The 27732-nt window shown below is 39.8% G+C and overlaps 1 protein-coding gene across 1 annotated transcript; it reads left to right on the top strand.

Moving 5' to 3' along the window:
- The first annotated feature begins 23644 nt into the window (after positions 1-23644).
- On the top strand, positions 23645-24133 carry LOC141631446 (secreted RxLR effector protein 161-like). Its single transcript, XM_074444113.1, has 2 exons — positions 23645-23852; positions 23982-24133. The coding sequence occupies exons 1-2, from the start codon at positions 23645-23647 to the stop codon at positions 24131-24133; spliced, it is 360 nt and encodes a 119-aa protein (XP_074300214.1).
- The last annotated feature ends 3599 nt before the right edge of the window (positions 24134-27732 follow it).

The raw sequence follows: 27732 nt of genomic DNA, 5'->3' as shown, positions 1-27732 counted from the left end.
CATATCCAAATTACTCTTTTACCCCACAAAATCAAAAGGCCCCAATTTTCTAGGGTTTCCAAAGCCAACATTCAATCTACAAGGAGCATCTTTATTCTTTAACAAATCAAAAATCCCAGCTCAATAATCAAATTATGACACCAAGGAGATCTTCTTTTAGAAATGGGAGAAGACCAAGGATGAGGGGAAGTTCTTCCACCTCCCATGTCAACACATTAAGAAGGGAGCATGAAGAAATAGTGGATCTTACAAGACTTGATGACTTCTCAAATGTTGAGTTTATCAATGATGTGCAAAGACTAGTCTTCTACCGGCTTCTAAGTAAGAACATTCTCCCTACTAAGTTTTTATGTCATGATACCTTGAGGAAACTTGGGATATATCACCAAATTGAAGCTCTCTTTGAAGTATTTGGTCTCTCTACCCTTTTCCACATGTATGAGCAAACTTATCGATCCCTTGTACTTGAGTTTTTGAACTTTTTGAAGATTACAACCATGAACAAAACAATTTGCATAGAATTTAGGTTAGAAAATGTTTCAAGGATGATGACCCTTGTAGAATTTGCAAATGTGCTTGGACTCGATGTTTCGCCTACCCGAACATCGAAGCCAAAGAAATACAGTGTTGAACCTTTGTGGAGGGCCATGACCGGCCGGGATTTCATACACAACAAGGAATGTCTCGCTTTTCATATTCAAAATCCGATCTTAAGACTTACTTATCGATTTCTCTAGAGCACCCTCTTTGCTCGCCGAGATCCGACAATCGTGAACCAACTAGACCTTGTGTTTTTGGAATCCTACCTCAATATTCAAGGATGAAGTGTGTACCACTTCAATGCACCTCTAATGCTAATCGAGAAATGGGCAAAGTTTAGGAATGGTGATGATGACGGGATGAAACACATTGTGAATGGAGGGCTCATTACTAGGCTTGCAAAGCATTTCAATCCGAGGTTCAATGAGAATAATGAGTATGCTCCTCTTTCGGGAAACACGAGGATAAATGAAGATCTTCTTCTCATTCATCATCATTGGATAACCCTTGAGGGGGTTGAAAAGCGCATCAAGTGGATAACGAAAGGAAGTGATCCGATTTTTCTACCAATGACCGGCCTACCACGGATTTCCCCGAGAAGAGGACCTTTGTCTCCAATACCATCCTACCTCATCCCTCCAAACCCAACCCAACCAATACAAGCACCACCACCTCCAAATCAACAACAACAACAAGAGCAACAATCTCAAGATGAGAAGATCAAAGTGCCTCCTTACCCATTTCCTTATCAACCGTCTAACCATCCCAACTCCTTCATACTCCCCCGTGACGACTTTGTCACGGGAATTCTACAAGACTTGCACTACCGCCAATATGAAACCAACGTGGACAATTACTATGCACTCTATCCTCAATACCACGATATGGTTCAAAAGGGAAAGATTAGTGAGGAAGGAGCATTTCCCTCATGGGCGCAAATGGAATTACTCTTCCCCAATTCGGAGAAGGCAAATGAAGGGGCAAACGGGAGACAAGAGAAGCGGAGCAATAATTCTTGCGGAGCGGACACGGTGGAGCTTGAAAGTGAAGCGGACGAGTTCATGGACCCGAATATGAGTGATGCATCAAAGGAGATATGGGATAGCGATCTAGAAGGAGATGATGCCGATCTCTAGAGGATTACTTCATAGCTAGGTGGAGCGGGAATGAGGCACCCATCTAAGTTTAAGTGAAGTTTCCTCATTTCCTCTCTTTAAATTTCAATTTTCTTGAAAAAAAGTTTGCGTTTTGTTAACTTGTATTTTTTTTAATCTTGATCATTGTTGGAGTAGTCCTTGTTGGGGCTGGTGTAATCTACAGTTAGTGCAAATAACATTTAAATCTGTAAAAGGATCAAAGGGTATACTTTTGTATTATTATCAGTTGGTCCACGTTTATCAATAACGGTTGGCTTGCTAGATAAGTTTGACGTTATTGTCATACAGATGGCGGTGATCAACTGGTCCCTAAAAGTCACACCTATAGGATACGTTTGAGAGATGTGACAGTATGAAAATACAGTCATGTTGATGCCTAATTTGACTAAACAGTTAGTCGGAGTTATCATTGACTAATAAGTAGTCAAACGCGATGTTGAGATATTTATTTAATACGGATTAAATAATAATGGCTAAGGCGAATTAAGCAGTTAATTCGTAAATTGAATATAAACGATTATATTTAATTAATGTATATTGAATTAATTATACAATATTGTCTTTGTCGGACAAGTATTAATATGTCGACTAATCCATGTTACTAGTCGATATTTTAATAACCGATAACCGTTGACGATTTATAATAAAATCCCGTCATATACATTTTAGCATTTTGAGTCAGACCACGAGTTAAAATATAAGGAGGAAGTGAAAGCCCACTCCCTCCCCTTGGCTCACGGTTTGGACGAACCAAACAAAAGGAGAGGCTCTCTCTCCTTTTGCCCTAATCATCTCATTTTGCACACAAAAATTAGGGTTTCGGGGCAATTCTCTCTGAAATTCTAGATCTCAGATCGAAACCTCACAATAACTCTCTCAATATTGCAAGGCAATTAGAGAGTACTTTCTAGCACAAGGGGCATAGTCTCAGACGGTCTTGGGTGCAACGATTAGGAGGAAATCTATATTGATTTCTGTTCTTAGGCCGCATTCACAAAGGACCCGAGGTTGATTCTTGTTCTTTATCGTTTCTCTATTGTTTTTCGTTTATGACCATAAATCGCATGTTAAACTTACGTTATAGTCCTAAAAATTTAAGGGTTTTATACGGATATTACCCCACAAGTGGTATCAGAGTTAGGCCACGTAAATTTTTCATCGTGATTTTCATTAAACGATTTGAATCGATAATTTTTCTTGAATACCGTGCCATGTGATACACGGCTGTTTTGTTTTTGTTTTCGATTTGTTTTTGCATATTGTTATTTTATACGGAAATTATAGCAATATGTTAAGTTTTATCAATTGTTGATTTAATTTTATACGAATTAGATCAATATTGCAATTGGTTTTATTTTTGACAAATCATTTTCACGAGGGTTTTATTGTTTCAGCCATGTTTTGCACTCGATCGAGCGTTTTTCTACTCGATCGAGAGCTTTTCTGCTTTGTTTTTGCTCGATCGAATACATGCTGTACTTGATCGACCTATTTTAAAACCCCAACTGTTCGATCGAGATGTCCTCGTACTCGATCGAACAGCTTTTCTAATAAAAGTCCTCGATCGACCTCAAGTTCAGTCGATCGAGCACTTTCTGTTTGGCATACCTCTCGATCGACTAGCGATTTGATCGATCGAGCCTTTTTCTTCTTCGATCGAGGACTTTTGTGTCTCGATCGAGGATATTTCGTTTTTGCAGCTGTGAAAAATTATTTTTCGTGTTTTAATTTTTCTTTTGGCCATAATATGTACATAATGCGGATTTTGTACACTCGCTTGATAGTGAAACGGTTCACTCACGTACCATTTAGTTATTTTAAAGCGATTTAAAGTAACGGATTATCACGGATTAAAATTAAGTTGATTAAAGCGGTTTTGTCACATAATTTTAATCATTAAAGGTGGTTTGGATAAATTTAACATAATTAAGGAATTATGTCACGAATAAATTTTGTTTTAGTTGATGCATTTTATTTATCGTTATTTGGAATGCCTTGAATGTTTTATTACGTATTTAATTTTACAAACGGTTGTATCTTAGTGTGGCCTTAGTAGAACGTGTTACCGTAATGATGGAACACGGTCTTGGTTGTATTTTGAGATCTTGTATCTCCGTTTTGGTTTTTCCTTGTAATTACAGTTTTTATTTAGAATGTAAATAGGTTTATATTTTGTAAATTTTAAATTGTAATTTTGAGAAGACCAAAGATGGAGATCGGATGCTCACTCCCGCTGCATGGACAAAGGTGGAACATCAAGACAAGCTTCTCGGGTCCAATGGTGGATTCCAAAGTTGTGTTATGTTCTTTTTTACTAGGATAGGCCACACTAGGACTTTTATTTACGTTTTGCATTTTTTTGTTTATTTTATCGTAACGATAGATTGCATCATATTCCGCCTAAAACCAAACCACCTAATAATTGCATGAAAACTGACTCATATAGTGGTCACGCGTTAGTTTTCTATGATATACAGATATCACACGTTTTTATAAGCCATCACCTAAATTAATTCATTCACGCAATGCTAGTTTTTCGTTCACTTAAAATGAATTAAAACTAAGTTGATGGGATCTTCCTCGTATAACCAAAAATTGAGAATAGTCTTTATAGGTCAAACTCCAATGAATCCCTTCTTCGTCGGTAGGCATAATATGACCCCTTCTACGTCGGGTAAGTTGGAACTGATTGACCTATTTTATCTCAACACTATGGTCACACGTACGATCCTGTGATTATGGTGGACTATAGATAGGATTTACGGAAATCTATCGACCAAGAGTTCTAACGATAGAACTAGCTAAAAAGTTGGCTTATCAATTTACGGAAATTGAGTCTTGGGATCACCTGTATTATTCTTGAGGGAGATCAATAATGCAAGTGCAATGAGTCTACACATTAAAATGAATTTTAAATAGACTTAAATCACCTCGATGAGTTGCTTATTTCGTTTTGTTTTACCCTTGTTTTCAGTGTAGATCACGATCACTTAAACTGCTAATAACAAAATGGCTGGCCGTGCTGATGACCCAATGCCAAGTGCCACATTGGACCGTGAGTCCTGGCTTCGGATCTTCATGAATCAGATGAATTAGTCTACTCGACTGAAGAATGATGGATCAAACATCGCGGACTGGGAGGCGGCATTACGGAATGCCGCTGCCGCGACGGAAGCTCAAATATCCGACGAGTCCATCCCATCAAACCCAGGCCCCACGGCTGGAGCTAACGAGATCGCCAAGTATAACGATTTCGTCATGGAAGCGGGTGCGATTAAAAACGTACTCATTTTTGCAATGGAATCCAATTTGCAGAAACGCTTCATAGCCCAAGGTGCAAACAAGATTTTCACCACGCTCACTAAGGAATTCTCGAAAGCACCGAGAATCGTGACCTATGAGCATACCACTCGCTTCTTTGATGCGAAACTCCAGAAGGGCCAACCGGTTAGCCCACACATTCTCAGCATGATTGAGAATGTCGAGAGACTGGAGGCGCTTGATTGTAAAATTAGCGAGAACATCGTGATTGACCGCATGCTTCATTCACTCCACGATGGTTTTGCGCTCTTTAGAGCGAATTACTATATGAATGATTTGAAGAAAAGTCCTCATGAACTACACTTCCTACTCGTACAGACCGAGAAGGATATGAAGTTTAGTGGGAGCTTGAAACAGGATGTTCTCGTTGTGTCAAACAAGGGCAAAGGTAAGGGCAAAGCTCAGGCAGACCTAGCGGTAGGCAAACTGATACCCGTCGTTGTGAGTACCAAAGATAAAATTTATAATCTCCTATTAAGACTAACCTAGGCTAGTGGTAACAGGGTCGAACCACAAGGAGGCAGTTGTAAACTTTAGTTGATTTATGTTCAGTCTGAGGTAACTATTGTGGGGGTTGATTTGAATTGGTCTAAGACTAAGAGCAAACAAAGATAATAAACTAAAAAATGCGATTTAAACAGATAAAAAAAATGGTACTAGGATGGTTGGTTCATTATAGCTTCGACGGCAGAAACTAAGTCGGTCTGAATCAAACACAGGTAAGGCGGGAAATAAAGAGGTCCTCTCGGTCCACTCTTAACAAATAGCATCTCTCGATCTCGCTATAGGTCCCTAATGTCACTAATACTAACTCTCGTCCTGAAAAGTGACTAACGGTCTAAACTATACCTATCTTTCGATCTTAGCACAGTCTAGTCGATTTAATTGATGGTCTAATAACCTCCCCTACCTTTCGATCTAATGGGTCATCACGAAAAAGGTATCTAATCGGTCGCATGCATTCGATTCGTTAAATATAAGATTAAATTCAATTAAAACGAGGGAAAACCCTACGAGGTCAGTCGATCGACTGGTAATGTCAGTCGATCGACCAACACGCGAAACAGCCCTTCCTAATCTAATGCCGCCTCTGCCATAAATCGTCTACATCCTAGCACTAAAGAATTAGCTACTCGTGCTAAAGGTAAAAACAACAATAAAACTAAGACAATAGGGTACTGAATTCATGATTAAAATAGATAACGAATAACAATAAAACGATAATTGGCTTAAGGGATGTTAACTAGCAATTCTATACTAACAAAGAAAGCAAAATAATAAACAGGAATTAGGGCGGGAAGAATACCGAGATTTCAGAGGAAGATTAAGAATAAGCACCGAATTCCAATGCTAAACGATGTTCCAAACCCTAACTACTCGAATGAATAAAACTGAAAGTAACTATATGAAATTGTGATAGGAACTTAGATAGAAAACTGATATCTAACTTGACTGGTTATGTTACGTTATATAGCAATCAACGTAACACCTTATTTCCTAAACCTAAACTTCACGGGCTTCAAGATTCACGGTCTTTCAATTCACGCCGGAATAGAAATCGTCGATCGACCGATAAGGCTGGTCGATCGACTTCTCCTCAGCAAACAGTAGCTTCTGGATCCCGATTGTTGGTCGATCGACTGAGGGTGATGGTCGATCGACTACTTGAGCTGCTACTTGACTTCTTTTAACTCGTGGACTTGTCTTTTGGGCCTTGGATTGCGCACCAAGCTCGTTCCTTAAGCGATTCCTTTACGTCATTTGCAATGCAGATTACTCGGGGGCGGATTTGGCTTGATTTCCCGTTGAATTCTTCACATTTCTGCAATAAAGTACAAAATACGGAAGTAGATGGAAATAGGGAGAAATGTAGCATAAACTACAAGAATGAGCTCTGAAATGCGTGTAAAATGGGATATAAAACATCATATAAATGACACGCATCAAACTTCCCCAAACCAAACCCTTGCTTGTCCCCAAGCAAGAACTAGACTCGATCTAACGACCTAATGGAACGAGTTCAAACTGAGAGCGAAATGCAAACTGTAAGGCCTAAACCGATTTAATGCATAACTAACAATCAATTAGTAATGTGAATCATGCAAACGAATTATAAAGTCGTTAAAAACTGCTGAACCGTTGACTATAGAGACTTATCAAATTGGACTCTCGCGGGTCGCTCAAATCACTCAAATAAGCACAGGTGAAAGATGTATAACATAGAAAGAAGTAAATTTTGTAATGACTCTCACCTAACTACGACCTATGAAAACATGCCAGCAATAAAATATGAAAATGACCTCTACGACCGTACATACGCATTCCAACCAAACAGATGACCAATGACACATGCCGAGGTATATATGGGATATGTGAGGTATGGGTAAGAAGAGGCAAAACATTTTATGGTAAAGTGGAGGTACAGGTGATTAAGCTAGTACCAAAACGGAACCAAGTGGCAACATCCAACTTCTTGCTCATAATCAAACGAAGCAGTGCTAAAGCAAGCACAAAACTCACAATCTCCAAACTATCAAATCAATAAACTCCCCATAGGATATAAATGAAACATGGGAGCAAAAATCGCCAAAAGATAAGGATTAAATTATGCGAATTGACTTCTTCTTTTCTCGAATCTCAGTCGATTGACCATGTTTGGCAGTCGATCGACTCATTTGAACAGTACAGAACCTCTCTTTTTTTTTCTTTTCTATTTTTTTCTTTCCTTTTTTTTTCATTTCCCAACCATCGTCCCAACAGAGCATATGCCACCAAAAATGAGTAACAATCCCGAAAACACAGACTACTAGCTTGACAAGGGACAGCTAAATGTAGGATGTAGTAAATGGGACAAAAAAGGATATTTTTGGCAGTGTGAAGCTTATGGGTAAAATGAGAAAAGGAAACCTCTTCCACATGTGTCAACAAACCACAAACCGAATGCATACAGGTATTAAGTAGATCAAATTCATATTCATGCAAATTAAGGAAACATGTCTCATAAGGAGTACTACTCACATTCCTAAATGAACCGGTCATGAATGTCACCAGTTATATGCTCTAATTCTCAGAAAGTAAAAGTAGTTTGCCAATTATTAAAGTCAAGTCTCAAGTTCAGCAAACAAATTAACGAAAACTCGTAGATATGCATTTACGATTCTACTAATAACATGTTAATCTAGCAAGGCTCAGGCGAAACAGGTGCAAATGCAAAATCATCATAGAAATACTACCGTTCCGACTCGACCTATATGCTAAAATAAACGTGCATTTTATGGAAATTTTTGAAATTTTCAATTTTTCAATTTTTTTTTTATTTTTTTTTTATTTTTTTTATTTATATATATGAGAAAAAGACAAATGCAAGACAAAAAATAAACGTGAATGCAAGCAAATGAAATGCGACGCAAAACCCTTCCCCAAACCAAATCGCACAATGTCCCCATTGTGCAAAATCATGTAATGAAGAAAAGAGAAATGGGAATTTGCGAGAAAATAAATAAGCAAGACGCAAAGGAAAGATATGGAACTCACAAGACTTTAAGCGCAGCAAAGGAAACCTCCCCAAACCAGCGTGAGCTAGGAGGTTTCAGTAGCTAGCAGTGCTACCAATAAGAGTGCCTTAGGTCCGCATATCGACCAAACACAGCAGGGGAGAGGTCGTGAACGAATATAGCAGCAGCAGTGGTCGATCGACCAAGAAGATCAGTCGGTCGACCAGGTGGGCGTGAACAGTAGCTCCTGTAAACCTGCAATTCAGTCGATCGACCAATGGTGCCAGTCGATCGACTGAAAACACTGCTGCAGCGTCTTATTTCTTCGTAATTGCTCAATGATTTGAGCTAACAAACTCCAAATACCTGCAAATGCACAATAGTACGCGCCCAAAATTTGCGCAAAACCCAGAATAAAGCCTAAAGTACTTAAAAATCCTAGCAAAAACAATAAAAGCGAAGTTTTCGCGCACACAAAAAGCAATAAAATTGTCTTAACAAAACAAATAAAATGAAGTTTATAACGAGCTCGATCAACTAATAGTTGATCAAGAAGGACCACGGTATGGCCCACTTCGTCGGCTTCTGGCTACTAGAGGTAGCCTCATTGGTGCTTATGTTATCAGTTGCACCCTTCTTAGCTTCAACAGTCGGATAGCTCAGCTGATCAACTTCGTCACCTCCCCAATCAAGGACTTCCTTGGGATCGTCAGACTCCAAATTAGACCATCTCACCTTGGCTGGCTCATCTTCCACTTCCTCATCGGTCTCATAGCTTAGGCATCCAAGACCGCCTCTTGAAATGATTTGCTCTCTCGCGGATGGAATAACTTGCAGCTTGCTCTTCCCCAAACCAGCTCCTGCATTATTAGAAACAGACAAATCTTCCTCCAGTTTGCTCCCGGTCCGGGGCGGAGGGGTTACAACAGGAATGGAAATAGGCATATCGGGAAGTACAAAGTACGATTTCTTTTCAGAAACCGTATTACAAGTTACGGACCACATGGGATCCTTTTTCTTAGCCGGCTGGGCAAAGACAATAGAGTGCTTTCCCACTTTGAAAGTCAAGGTTCCTAGACCGACATCTATAACTGCACCGGCAGTGTGCAGAAATGGCCTACCCAAAATAATGGGAATATGGTCATCCTCAGGCATGTCAAGGACAACAAAGTCAACAGGGAAGAAAAACTTCCCTATCCGGGACCGGGTATGTCCTCTAGGACTCCTATAGGCTCGGCCGCGGATCGGTCGACCATCGAATGTCATCTCGATTATTGCAAACCTGGTCAACTTAAGCTTCCTAGCTAGACTCAAGGGCATGACACTTATGCTAGCTCCTAAGTCACATAATGCCTTTTCGATAGAAAAGGTACCTATCTTGCAAGGAACGAAAAACGCCCGGGTCTTCTAACTTATGGGGCGCAGTGTGAGACAAGTAGGAGCAAGACTCTTTAGTTAACGCAACAGTGTGAACATGTTCAAGCGATTTTTTCTTTGACAACAACTGTTTCATAAATTTAGTGTATGCTGGCACTTGGTTAACTAACTCAAGGAAGGGTACCTGAACATTTAAGCTACGAATAACTTTCTCGAATTTACTAAAAGATACCTATTCCTTCGTTGGCACGAGTCTCTCCGGATATGGGGCTGTAAGGAGTACCTTGGCTCTCTCCTCCAATTCACGCGCACCGGCATCCTTGGACTTAGGCTGAAAGTCCGTCACCTTCTCTTTGTTGAAGCTAGACCCCTCCTCAGACCGTCTCAAATAAGAACCATTGACCGTCATTGGATCGAACTTCGGAGCCGGGACTGACCCATCAGCACTCGGGTATGCCCCCAAAATTTTCGGGATGGTGGTTCCCCGAAACAAGTGGTCTCGTAGATTATTTGGCATCAAAGGACGAAATTCTTCAGCATCAGCAGCGATCTCGGTCGATCGACCACTCTCCTCGATCGATCGGCGAGATGTACGATTCGAAGCTCCGTAACCCGTGCTTGATCAATCGATTGGGTATATCGATCGATCGTTGGAATACTGTGACGTCTTTTTCTTTGATTTGTTCGTTGAAGCTTTCTCTTGACTTGTTTCCGGCTCATCTTTTCCAACAGCATCCTCAACCATGGCAGGACCATCAAGGGTGGACCCGCTCCTCAAAGTGATGGCATTTAGGGTCTCCTTTTGTTCGGGTTGAGTGGGTAAGTGTCCGGGAGCTCGAGTGTTACTTTTGCTAGCCAGTTGAGCAATTTGGCTCTCTAGTAACTTCATCCCGGCCTCTCTTGCTTGGGACTCCTTCAGCAACATATTCTTTAGCTCGGAAAATTCAGAATTTTGTGATTGTTCTTTGCGGCACATAAGGAGGCTTTTGATATCTCTTTGTTGCTTTTGATGAGGAGGCACATATGGCTTCTTTGTGGCGGAGGTTGGGTTGGATTCAAAACATTCGGCTTCTCCAACTCAAGTTTGGATGCGGTGGCTCGTAGTAGGTGTTTGTCTGCCTATAGTGTTGAAAGGCAAAGACAAGATTCAAAGGGACTAGGGCAGTTTTTCGAGACATGGCCCTCAACTCCACACCTTTCACAGACGAAGGGACCGTCCGACACAGCATTGACTTGGTATATCCCACCTTTAGAAGCTCCTCCTAGCTCATACTTGTCAAATCTCGCGGTGAGAGCTTCAAGTGCAGCAACAGAAGAGGATTCAGCAGCTCTCCTCTGGTTTCCTCTAGAATTCCCATATTCGGCCTTGTGGGTAGCTAGATCGTCAATGATCTTCCACCCCTTGGTTGCTCCCAAATTTTCAGCGAATCTTCCATTGGCTGCAGCATCCAAAATGGCCCTCTGATCGTCGTACAACCCATTGTAGAAATGATTGCACAAACTCCACTTTTCGAACCCATGGTGCGGTATGGTTCGCACCAACTTTTTGAATCGGACCCATGCTTCATGGAAATTCTCATCTGGCCCTTGTTTAAAGCCCGTGATTTGAGCTCTAATAGCGATCGTCCTTGAAGTAGAGAAGTACTTCTTGTAGAACGCTAATGCCAATGTGTTCCAATCAGTGATCCCCTGAGCGGTCCGGTCCAAATCTCTATACCACTCCCTTGCAGCATCACGGAGGGAGAAGATGAACATGGTCTCCTTGATTTGATCCTGGGTCACGCCAGCTGGTGGGGGAATGGAGCGGCGATGAGTCAATAAAGGTCTCCATGTGCTTAACTGCATCTTCATTTGCAGCTCCCCCAAACTGATTTCTCTCGACCATAGTAATGTAGGCAGGCTTTGGTTCGAACTTCCTGGCATCTCCCGGTAATTCGAACCCCTTGTATAAGTTATCGGCTGTCGGCTCAGAATAACTAGCTATACTTGCTTCCTCGGCCATGACTGGAATTTCCGGAGAAGTAACTGTCTCGGCTGAAGAAGTGGAAACTGGTGAAGATCTGTGGGTCTTCTTGAACAGATCGTTTCGTAATAGCTTGACAGAGTACTCAGCTCTTCCTCTGTCGGTAATACCCTTTGTGTTCGCCTCAACTCGCGTAAGGATCTTTCAAGCTCAGGGTTCAACGGTACTAATTCTCCACCCTGTGACCTGCGCATAAGAAGAAACTACAAAAAGAATATAAGAAAAGTTTAAGGAACGGATGTCCCTTAAACTAAGAAAGACTAAAAATAAAAACAACTAAAATTAGGACTATTGCCTCCCCGGCAACGGCGCCAAAATTTGATACCCGTCGTTGTGAGTACCAAAGATAAAATTTATAATCTCCTATTAAGACTAACCTAGGCTAGTGGTAACAGGGTCGAACCACAAGGAGGCAGTTGTAAACTTTAGTTGATTTATGTTCAGTCTGAGGTAACTATTGTGGGGGTTGATTTGAATTGGTCTAAGACTAAGAGCAAACAAAGATAATAAACTAAAAAATGCGATTTAAACAGATAAAAAAAATGGTACTAGGATGGTTGGTTCATTATAGCTTCGACGGCAGAAACTAAGTCGGTCTGAATCAAACACAGGTAAGGCGGGAAATAAAGAGGTCCTCTCGGTCCACTCTTAACAAATAGCATCTCTCGATCTCGCTATAGGTCCCTAATGTCACTAATACTAACTCTCGTCCTGAAAAGTGACTAACGGTCTAAACTATACCTATCTTTCGATCTTAGCATAGTCTAGTCGATTTAATTGATGGTCTAATAACCTCCCCTACCTTTCGATCTAATGGGTCAATCACGAAACAGGTATCTAACTGGTCGCATGCATTCGATTCGTTAAATATAAGATTAAATTCAATTAAAACGAGGGAAAACCCTACGAGGTCAGTCGATCGACTGGTAATGTCAGTCGATCGACCAACACGCGAAACAGCCCTTCCTAATCTAATGCCGCCTCTGCCATAAATCGTCTACATCCTAGCACTAAAGAATTAGCTACTCATGCTAAAGGTAAAAACAACAATAAAACTAAGACAATAGGGTACTGAATTCATGATTAAAATAGATAACGAATAACAATAAAACGATAATTGGCTTAAGGGATGTTAACTAGCAATTCTATACTAACAAAGAAAGCAAAATAATAAACAGGAATTAGGGCGGGAAGAATACCGAGATTTCAGAGGAAGATTAAGAATAAGCACCGAATTCCAATGCTAAACGATGTTCCAAACCCTAACTACTCGAATGAATAAAACTGAAAGTAACTATATGAAATTGTGATAGGAACTTAGATAGAAAAGCGATATCTAACTTGATTTGGTTATGTTACGTTATATAGCAATCAACGTAACACCTTATTTCCTAAACCTAAACTTCACGGGCTTCAAGATTCACGGTCTTTCAATTCACGTCTGGAATAGAAATCTGGTCGATCGACTGATAAGGCTGGTCGATCGACTTCTCCTAAGCAAACAGTAGCTTCTGGATCCCGATAGTTGGTCGATCGACTGAGGGTGATGGTCGATCGACTACTTGAGCTGCTACTTGACTTCTTTTAACTCGTGGACTTGTCTTTTGGGCCTTGGATTGCGCACCAAGCTCGTTCCTTAAGCGATTCCTTTACGTCATTTGCAATGCAGATTACTCGGGGACGGATTTGGCTTGATTTCCGCTGGATTCTTCACATTTCTGCAATAAAGTACAAAATACGGAAGTAGACGGAAATAGGGAGAAATGTAGCATAAACTAGAAGAATGAGCTCTGAAATGCGTGTAAAATGGGATATAAAACATCATATAAATGCCACGCATCACAAACCGAAGTTTAAGAAGTCGGGATCAGGTAAGAGTGGGCCTGGTGAGTCGAGCACCTCATCAGGCGCGACAAAGAGCAAGACCAAAAACATGGAATGCCATCAACGCCACAAGACTGGGCATTGAGGCGTACATGTCTGTTTACCATGAGGACATAAAAGCGGTCGCGTTAAACCTGTTGGTATGTCTTCTTCCTCTTCTACTTTTATTCATATGATTGAGATTAACCACACAAGTTACGGAACTTGGGTACTGGATCTTGGTTGTGGTTCTCATCGTGTAATCATGTGCGGGGGCTCGAAACATCGAACCCCTCGTAAAGGGTGAGGTGGACTGCGTGTCGGGAATGGAGCACAGTGGCTGCGTCTCGAGGGGAACATACGTGATCCGACTTCCTAGCGGATTTGAGTTATTTTTATATAATCGCTATTATGTACCCAGTCTTTCTAAAAACATTATTTCAGTTTCTGCACTTGACAAACTTGGTTTTTCATTTGTAATAGAGAATAATACTTGCATTTTCTCATTACACGATATGATTTATGGCAAGGCAGTCTCCATGAATGGAATTTATGTTTTAGATCAGACCACCGAAATATTACACGTAATGAATAAGAAGTTAAAGGTTGGTGACAAAGATCAAACGTATCTATGGCACTGCCGTATGGGACACATTAATGAGAAACGCGTAAAACAGCTCCTAAAGAATGGAGCTATCTCGGCCTTTGATTTTCAATCATTTGGCACGTGTGAATCATGTCTCATTCGTAAGATGACTTGAATTTCCTTCAAAGGTGTTGGAATGCGCGCTGCTGACCTATTAGGACTCATACATACGGATGTGTGTGGACCTATGTTAATCACCGCATGAGAAGGCTATAGGTATTTCATCACTTTCACGGATGATTTAAGTAGATATGGCTATGTCTACTTAATGAAGCACAAAAGTGAATCCTTTGAGAAATTCAAGGAATACCAGAATCGGGTACAGAACCTACTGGGTAGAAAGATTAAAACACTGCGATCAGACCGTGGCGGCGAGTATCTTTCTCACGAGTTTGATCAATACCGTAAGGACTGTGGGATTGCCTTACAGTTAACTCCACCTGGAACACCTCAGTTGAATGGTGTGTCCGAACGGAGAAATCGAACACTACTTGATATGGTTCGATCCATGATGAGTCACACCGTGTTGCCTTACTCATTATGGGGTTATGCTCTTCTGTCAGCTGGTCTAATACTTAACCGAAGTCCGTCTAAAGCTGTTGACAAGACTCAAATGAACTATGGAAGGGAACGGTCCCTAACTTGTCCTTTATACGGGTTTGGGGCTGCGAGGCTTATGTCAAGTGGAGACACGAGGATAAGCTTGGCCCGCGATCGGTCAAGACATACTTTATAGGTTATCCTAAAGGAACACTTGGTCATTACATTTATTCGCCAACCGAACAACGTGTTTTTCTTGCTGCTAGTGCGACATTCTTAGAGAAGGAATTTCCCGAGAATGCAAAGAGTAATGGAACCTTCGAACTGTCGGAGATTCCAGAACCAAATACCGAGCAACCATTGGAGGAACCAATTCCTTCAATCCCGGCTGCGGTTAATATTCCTGAGGAACCTAGGAGGTCGGGAAGAGTCTCTATTCCTCCGGACAGATACATTGGTATGGTCGAGGAACATGACATAGATGACATTCTACTCTTAACGAGTAGTGAACCCGCAACCTATAAAGGTGCCATGACTAGTTCTGACTCAAAGCAATGGCTTGAGGCCATGCAATCCGAGATGGACTCCATGTATGAGAACAACGTATGGGATCTTGTTGACTTACCTGCTAAGGTTCGTCCCCTTCAATGCAAATGGCTTTACAAGATAAAGCATTCTGTGGAAGGTCAACAAGATATCTATAAAGCACGACTAGTTTCTAAAGGTTTCACCCAAGTGCAAGGTTTGCACTACGATGAAATTTTTGCACCCGTAGTCATGCTGCGTTCCATTCGGATTATCTTAGCGATTGCCGCTTTTCATGACTATGAAATTTGGCAGATGGATGTGAAAACCGCCTTCTTAAATGTTTTTTGGGAGGAAGAGTTGTACATGGTACAACCCGAAGGTTTCATCGATCCTGAACATCCTAAGAAAGTGTGCAAGCTTAAGTGTTCCATTTATGGACTTAAGCAAGCTTCTAGGATTTGGAATCATCGTTTCGACCAAGTGATAAAAGAAAATGGATTTACTCGATCATTCGAGGAACCATGTCTATATATCAAGTCGAGTGGGAGCAAGATTGTCTTCCTAATATTGTATGTCGATGACATACTCCTGATTGGGAATGACATACCTCTCTTAACTTCGATAAAAGTATGGTTGAAGAACCATTTCCAGATGAAAGATCTGGGTGAGGCACAAAGAATTTTGGGCATCCGTATCTATCGAGATAGATCACGTCGGATGTTATCTCTCAGTCAGGAGTCTTATATAGACAAGATACTAGAGAGATTCAGCATGACTAACTCCAAAAAGGGGTTTCTTCATATGGCTCCAGGAGTGCATTTGAGCAAGTCTCAGGCACCAGAGACACCGGAAGAGAAAGAGCGCATGATACGGATTCCTTATGCCTCGGCAATAGGATCAATCATGTATGCCATGATATGCACACGTCCAGACGTAGCATATGCATTGAGTATGACAAGTCGATTCCAACAAAGCATCCGGTGAATCACCTTTGGATGGCTGTCAAGAACATTCTTAAGTACCTACGGAGAACTAAAGATTGGGCATTGACTTATGGAGGCGATCAAAAGCTATGCGCAACCGGTTACACAGATGCTAGCTTCCAAACGGATCGAGATAACTCGAAATCTCAGTCTGGATTCGTTTTTACTCTTAATGGCGCTGCAGTCAGTGGAAGAGTTCCAAACAAAGTGTTAGAGTTATTGTACGACCGAGTCCGAAAGTACTATGCCGCGTCCGAAGGCCGCAAAGGAAGCGATATGGATGCGTCAATTCTTACAAGGACTATCTGTAGTGCCTAGTTCGAATGACCCGATCACCATCTATTGCGACAATAGAGGTGCCATCTTCCATGCTAAGGAGCCTAAGTCTAGCAACAAGTCTAGACATGTACAACGGAAAGCTCATCTAATCCGAGATTACGTGGAGTAAAAGGAGGTAGTGATAGAAAAGATTGCTACAGATGATAACATAGCAGATCCTCTCACTAAACCATTACGACAAGATAAGCATGAAGGGCATGTTAATTCCATGGGAATTAAACGTGTTCCTGAGTTGTAGTACTCTTTTATGGATTAGATTCATTCTCTTTTGTACTCTATACGACATCATCGTTTTGATATTTATATATTTTATTTTTCATGTGGATTTGTACGACAATTTTTGAACACCACAAAGTCAACTGAACAAACATTATATTTTTGGTCCTTAATTGCCCACGTGAGCTGATAACTCTGGCAATTATTTTGTGACGTTGGTTGATGGTGGGTTCAACGAGCCATAAGCCAAACGGTTGACTGACCAATCACAGAGGCGAGTTATACGGATATCTCGTAAGACACAATTGTGACAACGACGTGGAGTCCTAAATGTTTTATAACATTCGGTGCCAGGTCGTGGATAGGACATCCATGGTGATCCTAAGAGTCGATTCTTTTGACTATCGACTGTCTCTTGAGACTAAGGCAGATTTTGGCTGACTTTGGTTTCTTTCTCACGGTCATCCGTAACGGGGGCCAAGTAGATTTTTTTTTAAGGTCATTTCATGTGCTTAGATCGGCGGGAGTCGAGTTGAAGGAAATATTCAGCCTTTATCAGGTACTCGATATTTCTCGGGGCCACTCGAGGAGTCAGAATCGAAATGAATGGCCATGCTCGAATACGAATTCGTTTTATCAGTTAAGTTACTCTCTAGTCGGGGAAACCACTCTTGATACAGATCGATTGTAAAATACGACCTTTGCGGATCCGGATCTGCAAATTGTTTTACATTGAGTGGGAGCAATTTTAAATGAATATGAGAATCGGTTATCGCACATACACTTGTACGGACAAGTGGGAGTTTGTTGGAGCCGTGTCCTCCAGTTAGTGCGGATAACGTTATTGCACATACACTTGTACGGACAAGTGGGAGCTTGTTGGGGCTGGTGTCCTCTACAGTTAGTGCAAATAACATTTAAATCTCTAAAAGGATCAAAGGGTATACTTTTGTATTATTATCAGTTGGTCCACGTTTATCAATAACGGTTGGCTTGCTAGATAAGTTTGACGTTATTGTCATACAGATGGCGGTGATCAACTGGTCCCTAAAGGTCACACCTATAGGATACGTTTGAGAGATGTGACAGTATGAAAATACAGTCATGTTGATGCCTAATTTGACTAAACAGTTAGTCGGAGTTATCATTGACTAATAATTAGTCAAACGCGATGTTGAGATATTTATTTAATACGGATTAAATAATAATGGCTAAGGCGAATTAAGCAGTTAATTCGTAAATTGAATATAAACGATTATATTTAATTAATGTATATTGAATTAATTATACAATATTGTCTTTGTCGGACAAGTATTAATATGTCGACTAATCCATGTTACTAGTCGATATTTTAATAACCTATAACCGATGACGATTTATAATAAAATCCCGTCATATACATTTTAGCATTTTGAGTCGGACCACGAGTTAAAATATAAGGAGGAAGTGAAAGCCCACTCCCTCCCCTTGGCTCACGGTTTGGACGAACCAAACAAAAGGAGAGGCTCTCTCTCCTTTTGCCCTAATCATCTCATTTTGCACACAAAAATTAGGGTTTCGGGGGCAATTCTCTCTGAAATTCTAGATCTCACATCGAAACCTCACAATAACTCTCTCAATATTGCAAGGCAATTAGAGAGTACTTTCTAGCACAAGGGGCATAGTCTCAGACGGTCTTGGGTGCAACGATTAGGAGGAAATCTATATTGATTTCTGTTCTTAGGCCGCATTCACAAAGGACCCGAGGTTGATTCTTGTTCTTTATCGTTTCTCTATTGTTTTTCGTTTATGACCATAAATCGCATGTTAAACTTACGTTATAGTCCTAAAAATTTAAGGGTTTTATACGGATATTACCCCACAGTCCTAACACCATAGAGGACTAACACCTCGGCCCCATTAAGGTGTTCTCATTTTATTGTTCCCACTTTTAAAAATCCAAAATGACAAATTTAGTTTCATGCATTGCATAGTGTGTGCATGAACTACACCCAACCTTAGGACATTAGCAATAATGTCTAACTCAGTTTGGGGAAGTACATACATACACAACGGGAGGTAATCTAAATTATCTTCTCCGTCATAAACAAAAACGCATGCATCATGTAGTGTAGAGTAGTGTAGCTTGAATTTAGTGTAGAATTCATGCATCATGCTTAAATGATTTCCCATCATTTTGGCCATTGAGGACAATGCCCATATTAGTGTGGGGATGGGAAATTCTAACTTAACTTTTAATCAAAAAATCCAAAAAAATTGAAAAATTTCCAAAAATCATAAAAATTTGAAAATTGAAAAACCAAAAACAAGTTCTTTTCCTTTGTAGTGTAGTCATGTATATATTATTGTATATATTGTGTTTGTTCTATCCTTGTTCACATTGATCGACTACGCCACATCCGAGACATGAGGATATTGAAGACCGCATGGTATGATCTTTCCAATCTCCTTTTTCTTCTTTATGTTAATGACTATGTGGCTTTATTTTGATTGATGCGGTATAACAGTGTGAACTTAGGACTTGAATTTAGTTTATATGTCATATTAGTTGGTAGAATCACTTGCATTAGGATGTATATAATAGTTGCATCATGGCATATAGTTGCATTTAGATGAAATGTTTTGAAAAGTGCCTAATTTGGAACTTTGACAAGAGGAATTAAGCCATTACAAATACTTTTTCAACTTAAGACTTCGCCTACTAGAATGGATGTAAAACACCTTATATTGTGTCATACTAGTGTCTTTCGACCCATGACCCAAAGCCTAGTCAAGGGTTTGCATGTGAGTCACCTATACAACCCCGTGATGCGATGTGGACTTGGTTAACTAGTCTAGGTGACCTTGATTGACCATGTGGTATGGCAACCCATAAATACTTTCTATCAATAAGTTTGAAGTGCTCATTTCAAGGATTTTGTTATTGGAAACGTTTTATTGCCAAGGAAACCTCAAATATTTTGAAATGTTGAAACGTTGAGAATTTTAGTCGTTATGATGGAGGCGTACCACTTCGATGTGCTTTGGAGAGGGATCCATTGAATTGGGCCCCCACACGGTTGTGAATTCAACCGCCCAAAGACAGAGTGACTATCACCCCGAAAAGCTATTGTCTAGAGGTTAACCGGTTGCCTAATAAGAGATTGGCGAAAGCAAAGGACATTAGCCCGGAAGGGACAAACCCCATCTCTAATTCTTGAAATGTGAAAGTTGAATGAGGTCAATTTTTGAATGCTAGTCATATCCACCCTTGTTTACAACGATTTGAGCATTTCATTCCCAAAAAGCCTTTTTGTCAAGCCATTTTGTCGAGCTTGGGACGATCCATAACCTTTACTTTTGGGAAATGACAAATGTGTGCATCTGTGTCAAGCGCGGTTTGGAAATGACAAATTTCGAAATGTCTATCCTAGGCAATTGTAGTGTAGTTGTAGGAGTGCTGACTCGAGGTGAGGTTTTTTAAAATGGGTTTTGAGGCCCGAATTTTGACTGGACATTTGGACAGACTTTCGACTCAATTTGCTCTATTTTAGGCCACTTTTGAAAATATTTACATTTTAAAAAGGATTTTATTTTACAGAATTTCGTCATGGTTTTGTTTACAAAATGATGATCACGTATATGATACAAACATACATACATGCATTATAACGGTATGCCAAGTGCATTTTAAAGGGTTTTGGCTTAAAAGGTGGTTGCCATACCAAGCGATCAAACCCTGGTCTGTGGAGAGGTCCGTGCCAAACATGAGTAAGGTCGGTTCCTAGTCCATTTCCTCGAGTAGTGAAAGCCCTTGATACAAACAAGAGTATGGTCCACAGTATGGTTGACGTCAATCGCTATATATCCTTAGGCCCGGATAAGAATTTGGACCATCCAGACGGGACGATTGGTCGAATGGGTTGGGGTAAGCCTAGGAAGGCCGAATGAAACGACCTAAGAAGGTCGAGTAATGAAAACCGACAACTGTCTTATATAAACTATTCCCTAACCTTGTATAAGTTTCACCCTGGGTAACACATAAGTATATCATCCCTAGCGGAGTCGCTAAAATGTGGACATTGGCCACCCGCGCCGAGTGCACCCGCGCGTTTGTATGTGTTTAAGGCGGCGGTACTTCTCCCACTGCACCTTGGATAGCCAAAGCACGTCATGGGCCGTTGCCGATTTGTGAGGCATTGAAACCGGTGAAAGGTTGAATAAGCCTGCATTTGTGGAGTTGCCAACAATTTTTATGGGAAATTGTAACCGTTCGAATACCTCGTGCCATTTCAAGACACAAAGTAGTGACATGAAAACTAAGAACTCGTTACCCTTAGCATTCTATGTCTAGAATGACTCTCGTGGATGCCAATGAACACGGATGTTCATAGAGATCTGGAGTAAGGGGTGAGGTTAAGTATTAGGAAGTTATTCATATTTGATATGTTGTCGATTATATGCATGCAATGCAACATCCACAGATTAATCCTAGCATGTGAATTCGACTTTGTCGGTGAACACATAATTTAGCAACTATTAACGTCGAATTGGAAGTTGGAAATTGATTACATGTGAAAAATCAAGTAAATAAACCATACATAAACAATATGATAAATAAACAATGATAACTGAAATTACAAATGAATTACAAAGGTTAATGATTTACGTCTAGAGTACACTTAAGACGAAATTTTGAAGATAAAAAGGAAAAAATAAAAGGATTAGAAAATTAAAGTAATAAAATAGGTCAGATTAAGGGTGATATTACGATTATTAGTTAATTAAACACGCAATTAAAGGCTAGGTCAAAGCGAGAACGGAAGTTCAGTTACAAAAATAATCTATGATTAGGCGCAACATCTGCTGCATCCCTTGGAAGAGGCGCACCAATTCCTGCGTCTGTTCTTGAGTTGAGCTCTGGCTGTGAAGTCAGAACCGCGGTCTGTTAATTTTTGTTGGCATATTTACGATTAATTATTGATGTTAACACCCAAGTTGAAGTGATTTAACATATTAATTACATCTGAAACAGTCATAAAAGCGACAAAAACGGATTAAAACGAGTTAGAACGAGTTAGAACGAATTGGGTTTATTTATGATGGCGGAATTATAAAAGGAACGAACTTGAAAATCAAATAAAACTTGATAAACTGAAATCAAACAAGGAAATATGTACGAAAGACGAATCCCAGAAACTTGATATGAATAAATCGAGTTTCTAAAATCCGGGTTTGATTCAATGACGAAAACCCGCAAATATCGAATTATAAGGGATTTAAGTCGAGATAAAACGTTATGACTAAAAGGAATTATTTATAAGTTGGTTTTTTGTACTGAAGAAAGAAAGAAAATAAGAGAATAAGACAAAAGAACGAAATAGAGGAAACTCGAGGAAGAAGAAGAAGAAGAAGAAGAAGAAGAAGAAGAAGAAGAAGAAGAAGAAGAAGAAGAAGAAGAAGAAGAAGAAGAGCAGGAGCAGCGGCAGCCTCTGGAAGAGGCGCAACAGATGCTGCGACCCTTCGAAGAGGCACAACTGCTGCTGCGTTTCTTCTCGACGTCTGGTTTCCAGTGTTACCTAAAAACAGTTTGATATAAAGCTTTTTTTTTTAAATCGGTTATAAATATACTTTTGACGTATATCTTACAATAATGAGTACAAAATTAAAATACAATAAAAAAAGGATTGGATTTACACCCTCAGACTTACATGTTTGACGAAACGAGATTGACTAAGTTAACGTTAGTGATTGCTCGCCTCGAATGTATGTAGAAAGTGCCCTCGTTGGAGGATTTTAGATTAATTGATTGATGTGTAGTGATCAAATTGGTCGGTCATGCAACGTGACTGGAACTCAGAATGATCTGAGCTTACATGGTCGATTGATAAAGCACGTAGGCGTCAAAAACTTAGAGCAAAGTCTAGAATGCAAAGGGAGAAGAGAAGGGCGGACCTTGGCGTGAAAGATATGGAGACCGGAGGTCTCTTTTTAAACAAACAAATGTGAAGAGTTTTGGAATGACGCAAACTTTGGAAAGAAATCACGGAAATATTTCGTAAATAGCAAAAACAGGCTGGAGAAAAGGCGCAGCAGCTGCTGCGGTCCTTCCAAGAGGCGCAACACCTGCTGCGTCATTTCCCTCGAGGTTTCTCTTGCGGAAGAAAGAGTTTCGCGTTTCTATTAATTGCGGTGGATCTCAATTTCCTTATTCCTTAAAATATGATATATGGGATATATGTTACCAAAAAATATAAAATTGAATTTAGGAATAAATATCTAGAACATTCTAGAACATTTCGACTCGGCATTTTAAACGGTTTCTTAGAAAATGAAGCAGTTTTTGACCCGAACTCCAAATGAACTCTAATTACTGTTAAAATGACCGTATCAGCACGCAGATGACGACCAAGGGGTAGACACAAGTGTTTGAGTTATCACTTGAAAATAAACTTAAGGACTATCATAAATCGTTCCGTGTACCAAACATGCGGCCCAATCATCACTGGGTGGTTGGCGGAAGGTGTAAAAATGAGGTATTTACAATATTAGGTATCCGAATCTATAGAGATATATCTAAAAGGATATTGGCATTAAGTCAAGAACATTATATTGATAAGATTCTTCGACGATTCAACATGGATAAGTCCAAGAGGGGTCTTATTCCAATGGGCAATGGAATTACCTTGAGAAAGTCTCAATCACCCACTGAACCTCAAGATGTTGAACGCATAAAATTAATCCCCTATGCTTCCGGTGTTGGATCAATCATGTATGCCATGATATGCACTCGTCCCGATGTCTCATATACTTTGAGCATGACAAGAAGATATCAAGATAATCCAGGTGAGAGTCATTGGATAGCCTTCAAGAATATCCTAAAATACTTAAGGAGGACTAAGGATTCATTCTTAGTATTTAGAGGAGACTCTGAGTTATGTGTTAAGGGTTACATTGATTCGAGCTTTTAAACAGAAAGGGATGATATGAAATCCCAGGCTGGCTTTGTTTTCATAATTAATGGTGGTGCGGTTAGCTGGAGAAGCTTCAAAGAGTCTGTCATTGCGGATTTTACAACGGAAGCTAAGTACATTGCAGCATCTGAAGCTGCCAAGGAAGCTGTGTAGATAAGGCAATTCTTAGAAGGGCTAAAGGTAGTTCCTTCCCCCATCGATCCTATCACGATCTACTTTGATAACAGTGCGGCCATCTTTCCAGCTAAAGAGCCCAAGTCTAGTAACAAGTCTAGACATGTACTTAGAAAATTCCATGTAATTAGAGATTTCAACAAAAGGAAGGAAATTGCGATATGTAAGGTTGGGACAAATGATAATATTTCCGATCCCTTAACCAAACTTTTATCGCAGGCTAAGCATGACCAACATGTAGTTTCCATGGGTCTTAAACGCATGCCAAATTTGTATTAGATTATGAGATATGAAACGAAAAACGTTGTTTTAGTTTTTCATATATGATAATTGCGTTTATCGTTTAAGTTTCATTTTAAAACTCTTTCATTTATTACTTTGTTATATCCTAATGGGTTGTTGAGACAATATTGAACCCCATTAAAGTGAATTGGAATAACATAGTATTGGCCCCTAGTTACTTACATGAGGTTACGTCTCCAAGTAACTAGAGTGTGAGTCGATTGATGGCTAGTTCAAGTGCCATAGGGTCATAAGGGATGACTAGTCGATCACATAGGCAGACTGTATGGGACACTCTGTCAGGCAGTGACCGCTTATAGAGTTATGGTAATTTTTATATAGCCTGGTCGTGGCGAGAGCTACTCTAGTATTCTTTTGAGTCAATTCTTAGACTAAAGATTATTCGCCCAAGGTGGCACAGTTTCTATGTGACTTTGATTTTTGCTCTATGACTTTCGTAACTGAGGTCAAATGGGCATCTTTTGGGTCATGATGAACTGTGGCTAATCGAAGGGAGCAGTGCAATAGGAACTGTCCACCCCTTATCAGGGTTATTTAAAATCTCCAGGCGACTCGAGGAGTAGTGAACTGAAAATGCGTGGCCACGCTCGGAAGGTATCTACGTTAGATAATTCCGGTCAGACAGTTACGCTCCAGATCAAGGAAACCACTCTAGATATGATGAAATGCTAGTACGACCTGCAAGACACCTTGCATTGAGTGGGAGACGATGTAATAGGACAAGATAATTGGTGACGCACACTTGTCTCGGACAAGTGGGAGATTATTGGAGTAAGTATCCTCAACAATAGTGTGATCACATGTTTAAATCTCATGATAAGAAGACGTAAGGGATGATTCATTTATATAGTCAACTGATCAGTATTAATCGGTAATGATTGGCTAACTATAGTTTGACATTACTGTCGTTTGACGGTGGTGGTCAGTTGATCCCTTAAGGTCACACCTACAGGACAATTCCCTTGATAGATAAATTAGTTAATTGTATAATGATACAAGTTAATTAATACCTTAAAATTGAACAATTTATATTTGTGAGTTAATTAATACCTTAAAATTGAACAAGTATATTAACTTAACCCATTTTAAATACTTGTGATCATGAATTACTAGCTAATTTGTCATATGTAATTAATTTATTATGAAATGATATTTATTTGGATAAATATGCATTAAAAATAGATATTTGCATGATTTGTGACACATGACCTAACAAATGACATTTGACAAAATCATAAAATAAAATGGAATCCATTTTATATAGAGGCACCGGTTTTATAAGAGGAAAATGGGGTTTATTGTGTTTGTTAATTTTGAATGGCAAACATAATCATCACCCTAATTACCCTATCCTTCACCTAGACTTTGCTATACTTTTTATGGGTAAGACAAAGGCCATGCATTGGCCCTTTCCTCCCCTTCTACCCGGCCTCCCTTGGCTAAAATAAGAGCTTGGCTCTTATTATTCATTCTTAACATTATGCATAATTGTTGCATACTCTTCCCCCCCCCCCCCCTTCTCTCTAAATTAGTTTAGATATCAAATATTGTTCATCCTAATACTACATAAAGATTACTAGTGTAGTAAAATAATAATATTAGAACTTATTTTAAGGAGTACAACTTGTATAATCTTGTTAATTATATTAGTAGTTTTAAGGGTTTGTTTTGGGTGCAACAAGAGGAGAATCTCTACACTTGAGATTTGGTTTGGAGGATCATCCATAATCTTTTAAGCTCAAGAACAAGTAAGGAAGGTGTCCCTATTTGTGCCCTATTTGTGCCCAAAGTTTCGAACAATTTACAATGTAAGGAAACTCGATTTTCTTTCTTATTTCATTATTTTGTTATGCATGCAACTAGATCTAGCATCACTATATTAATGAGTTAATTTATACACTATTAGAAGAGTCTAATAGGGGTTTATGAAACTTTCAGTCATGGCATTGATAGTATCACCGTAGTTGATTGTTGTTGTTATCAGTTTTACCCTTTTCTTTTATTGAGTTAAATTTGTAATAAACTTAATTGTTCTTTTATTGACGTTATGATATTTATTATTCCTCGGGCAACCGAGATGGTAACGCCCTTATATTCCGGGGAAGGTCTTGTTAAGGCTCCTTGGTAGATGGGGGTGTTACATGACCGGACTCTTCTAAGGAACCAGACTCACCGGATCCTCCCTATTTATATGTGTGTGTGTGTGTGTGTGTGTGTGTGTGTGTGTGTGTGTGTGTGTGTGTGTGTGTGTGTGTGTGTGTGTGTGTGTGTGTGTGTGTGTGTGTGTTCATAGTAATCATAAATTTGTTAAGAGGATAATATTTTGATGAATGAATATTTGAAAGAACAGCGTGAGAAGTACAATCGTCACAATGCTTGGTTGACCGGTCGCACTCCTAAGAATTGTTGGAAAGAACCTGAATATGATCAGGGTGTCAAAGAAAAAATTGTAAGTTTAAATTAATTTATATTAGTAAATATGTCACTCGTAGCAGTGGTGGTCGTCAGAATCTAAATATTAGTTGCATTTATTTTTGGTGCATATGATGTGGAGGCTGTGTGAGAAAGAGGTTCAGGAGGGAAAATGGAAACCTAAAGGACGTGATGACATTCTTCCTAGCACAATTGGCAAACCAGGGCATCCAGGTCGTGTAAGAGGGGTATCAAGGCATGTTGAAATCACTAAATATTTTGGAAAGACTCGAACGAAGAAGGATAGTGATGATTCCGAGAAGGTAATTATATATACTCTATTTTATTCAACATAATTTATAACTGACCACGTTAAATTAGATTAAATCATAGTAATTTCTACTACGCGGCTAGATAAAATGGTGAGGTTGATAATGGGAATAGTGGTGTGGACAAGGCCCTCGGGAACTGCGTCCGCGGGATCCACACTAGGCATAATCGACTCGAGGTTCTTTCGAATCGAATTAAGACAAATTAGAGTCGCCACCAAGTTTTTTGGGAACTTGGAACCGTTCAAGTCAACTTTACACCTTTCATCGAAAAGCATAAAGCCAATCGACTACGAGTGATTAAAGATAAAGACTTGTACCCTATATCACTCGATTTGAATGACTCTCGTAATCCAATGGTATTTAGATGATAAATAAAAGCGATAAACAAACAAAAATAAACTATAAGAAAAACAAGCATAAAAACGAAATAAAAAAAAGGAGAAAGAGGAGGATTTGATGCACCCTCAACCTACATGTATCGTTGACACCGTCTTGGGTCGTAATCGATGGTAGATTTTATCTCGAGAGGCC

Source organism: Silene latifolia, chromosome Y, assembly GCF_048544455.1.
Source record: "Silene latifolia isolate original U9 population chromosome Y, ASM4854445v1, whole genome shotgun sequence".
NCBI lineage: Eukaryota > Viridiplantae > Streptophyta > Magnoliopsida > Caryophyllales > Caryophyllaceae > Silene > Silene latifolia.
Note: the sequence above shows the minus strand (reverse complement) of the source record. Positions and strands in the feature narration are given on the sequence as shown.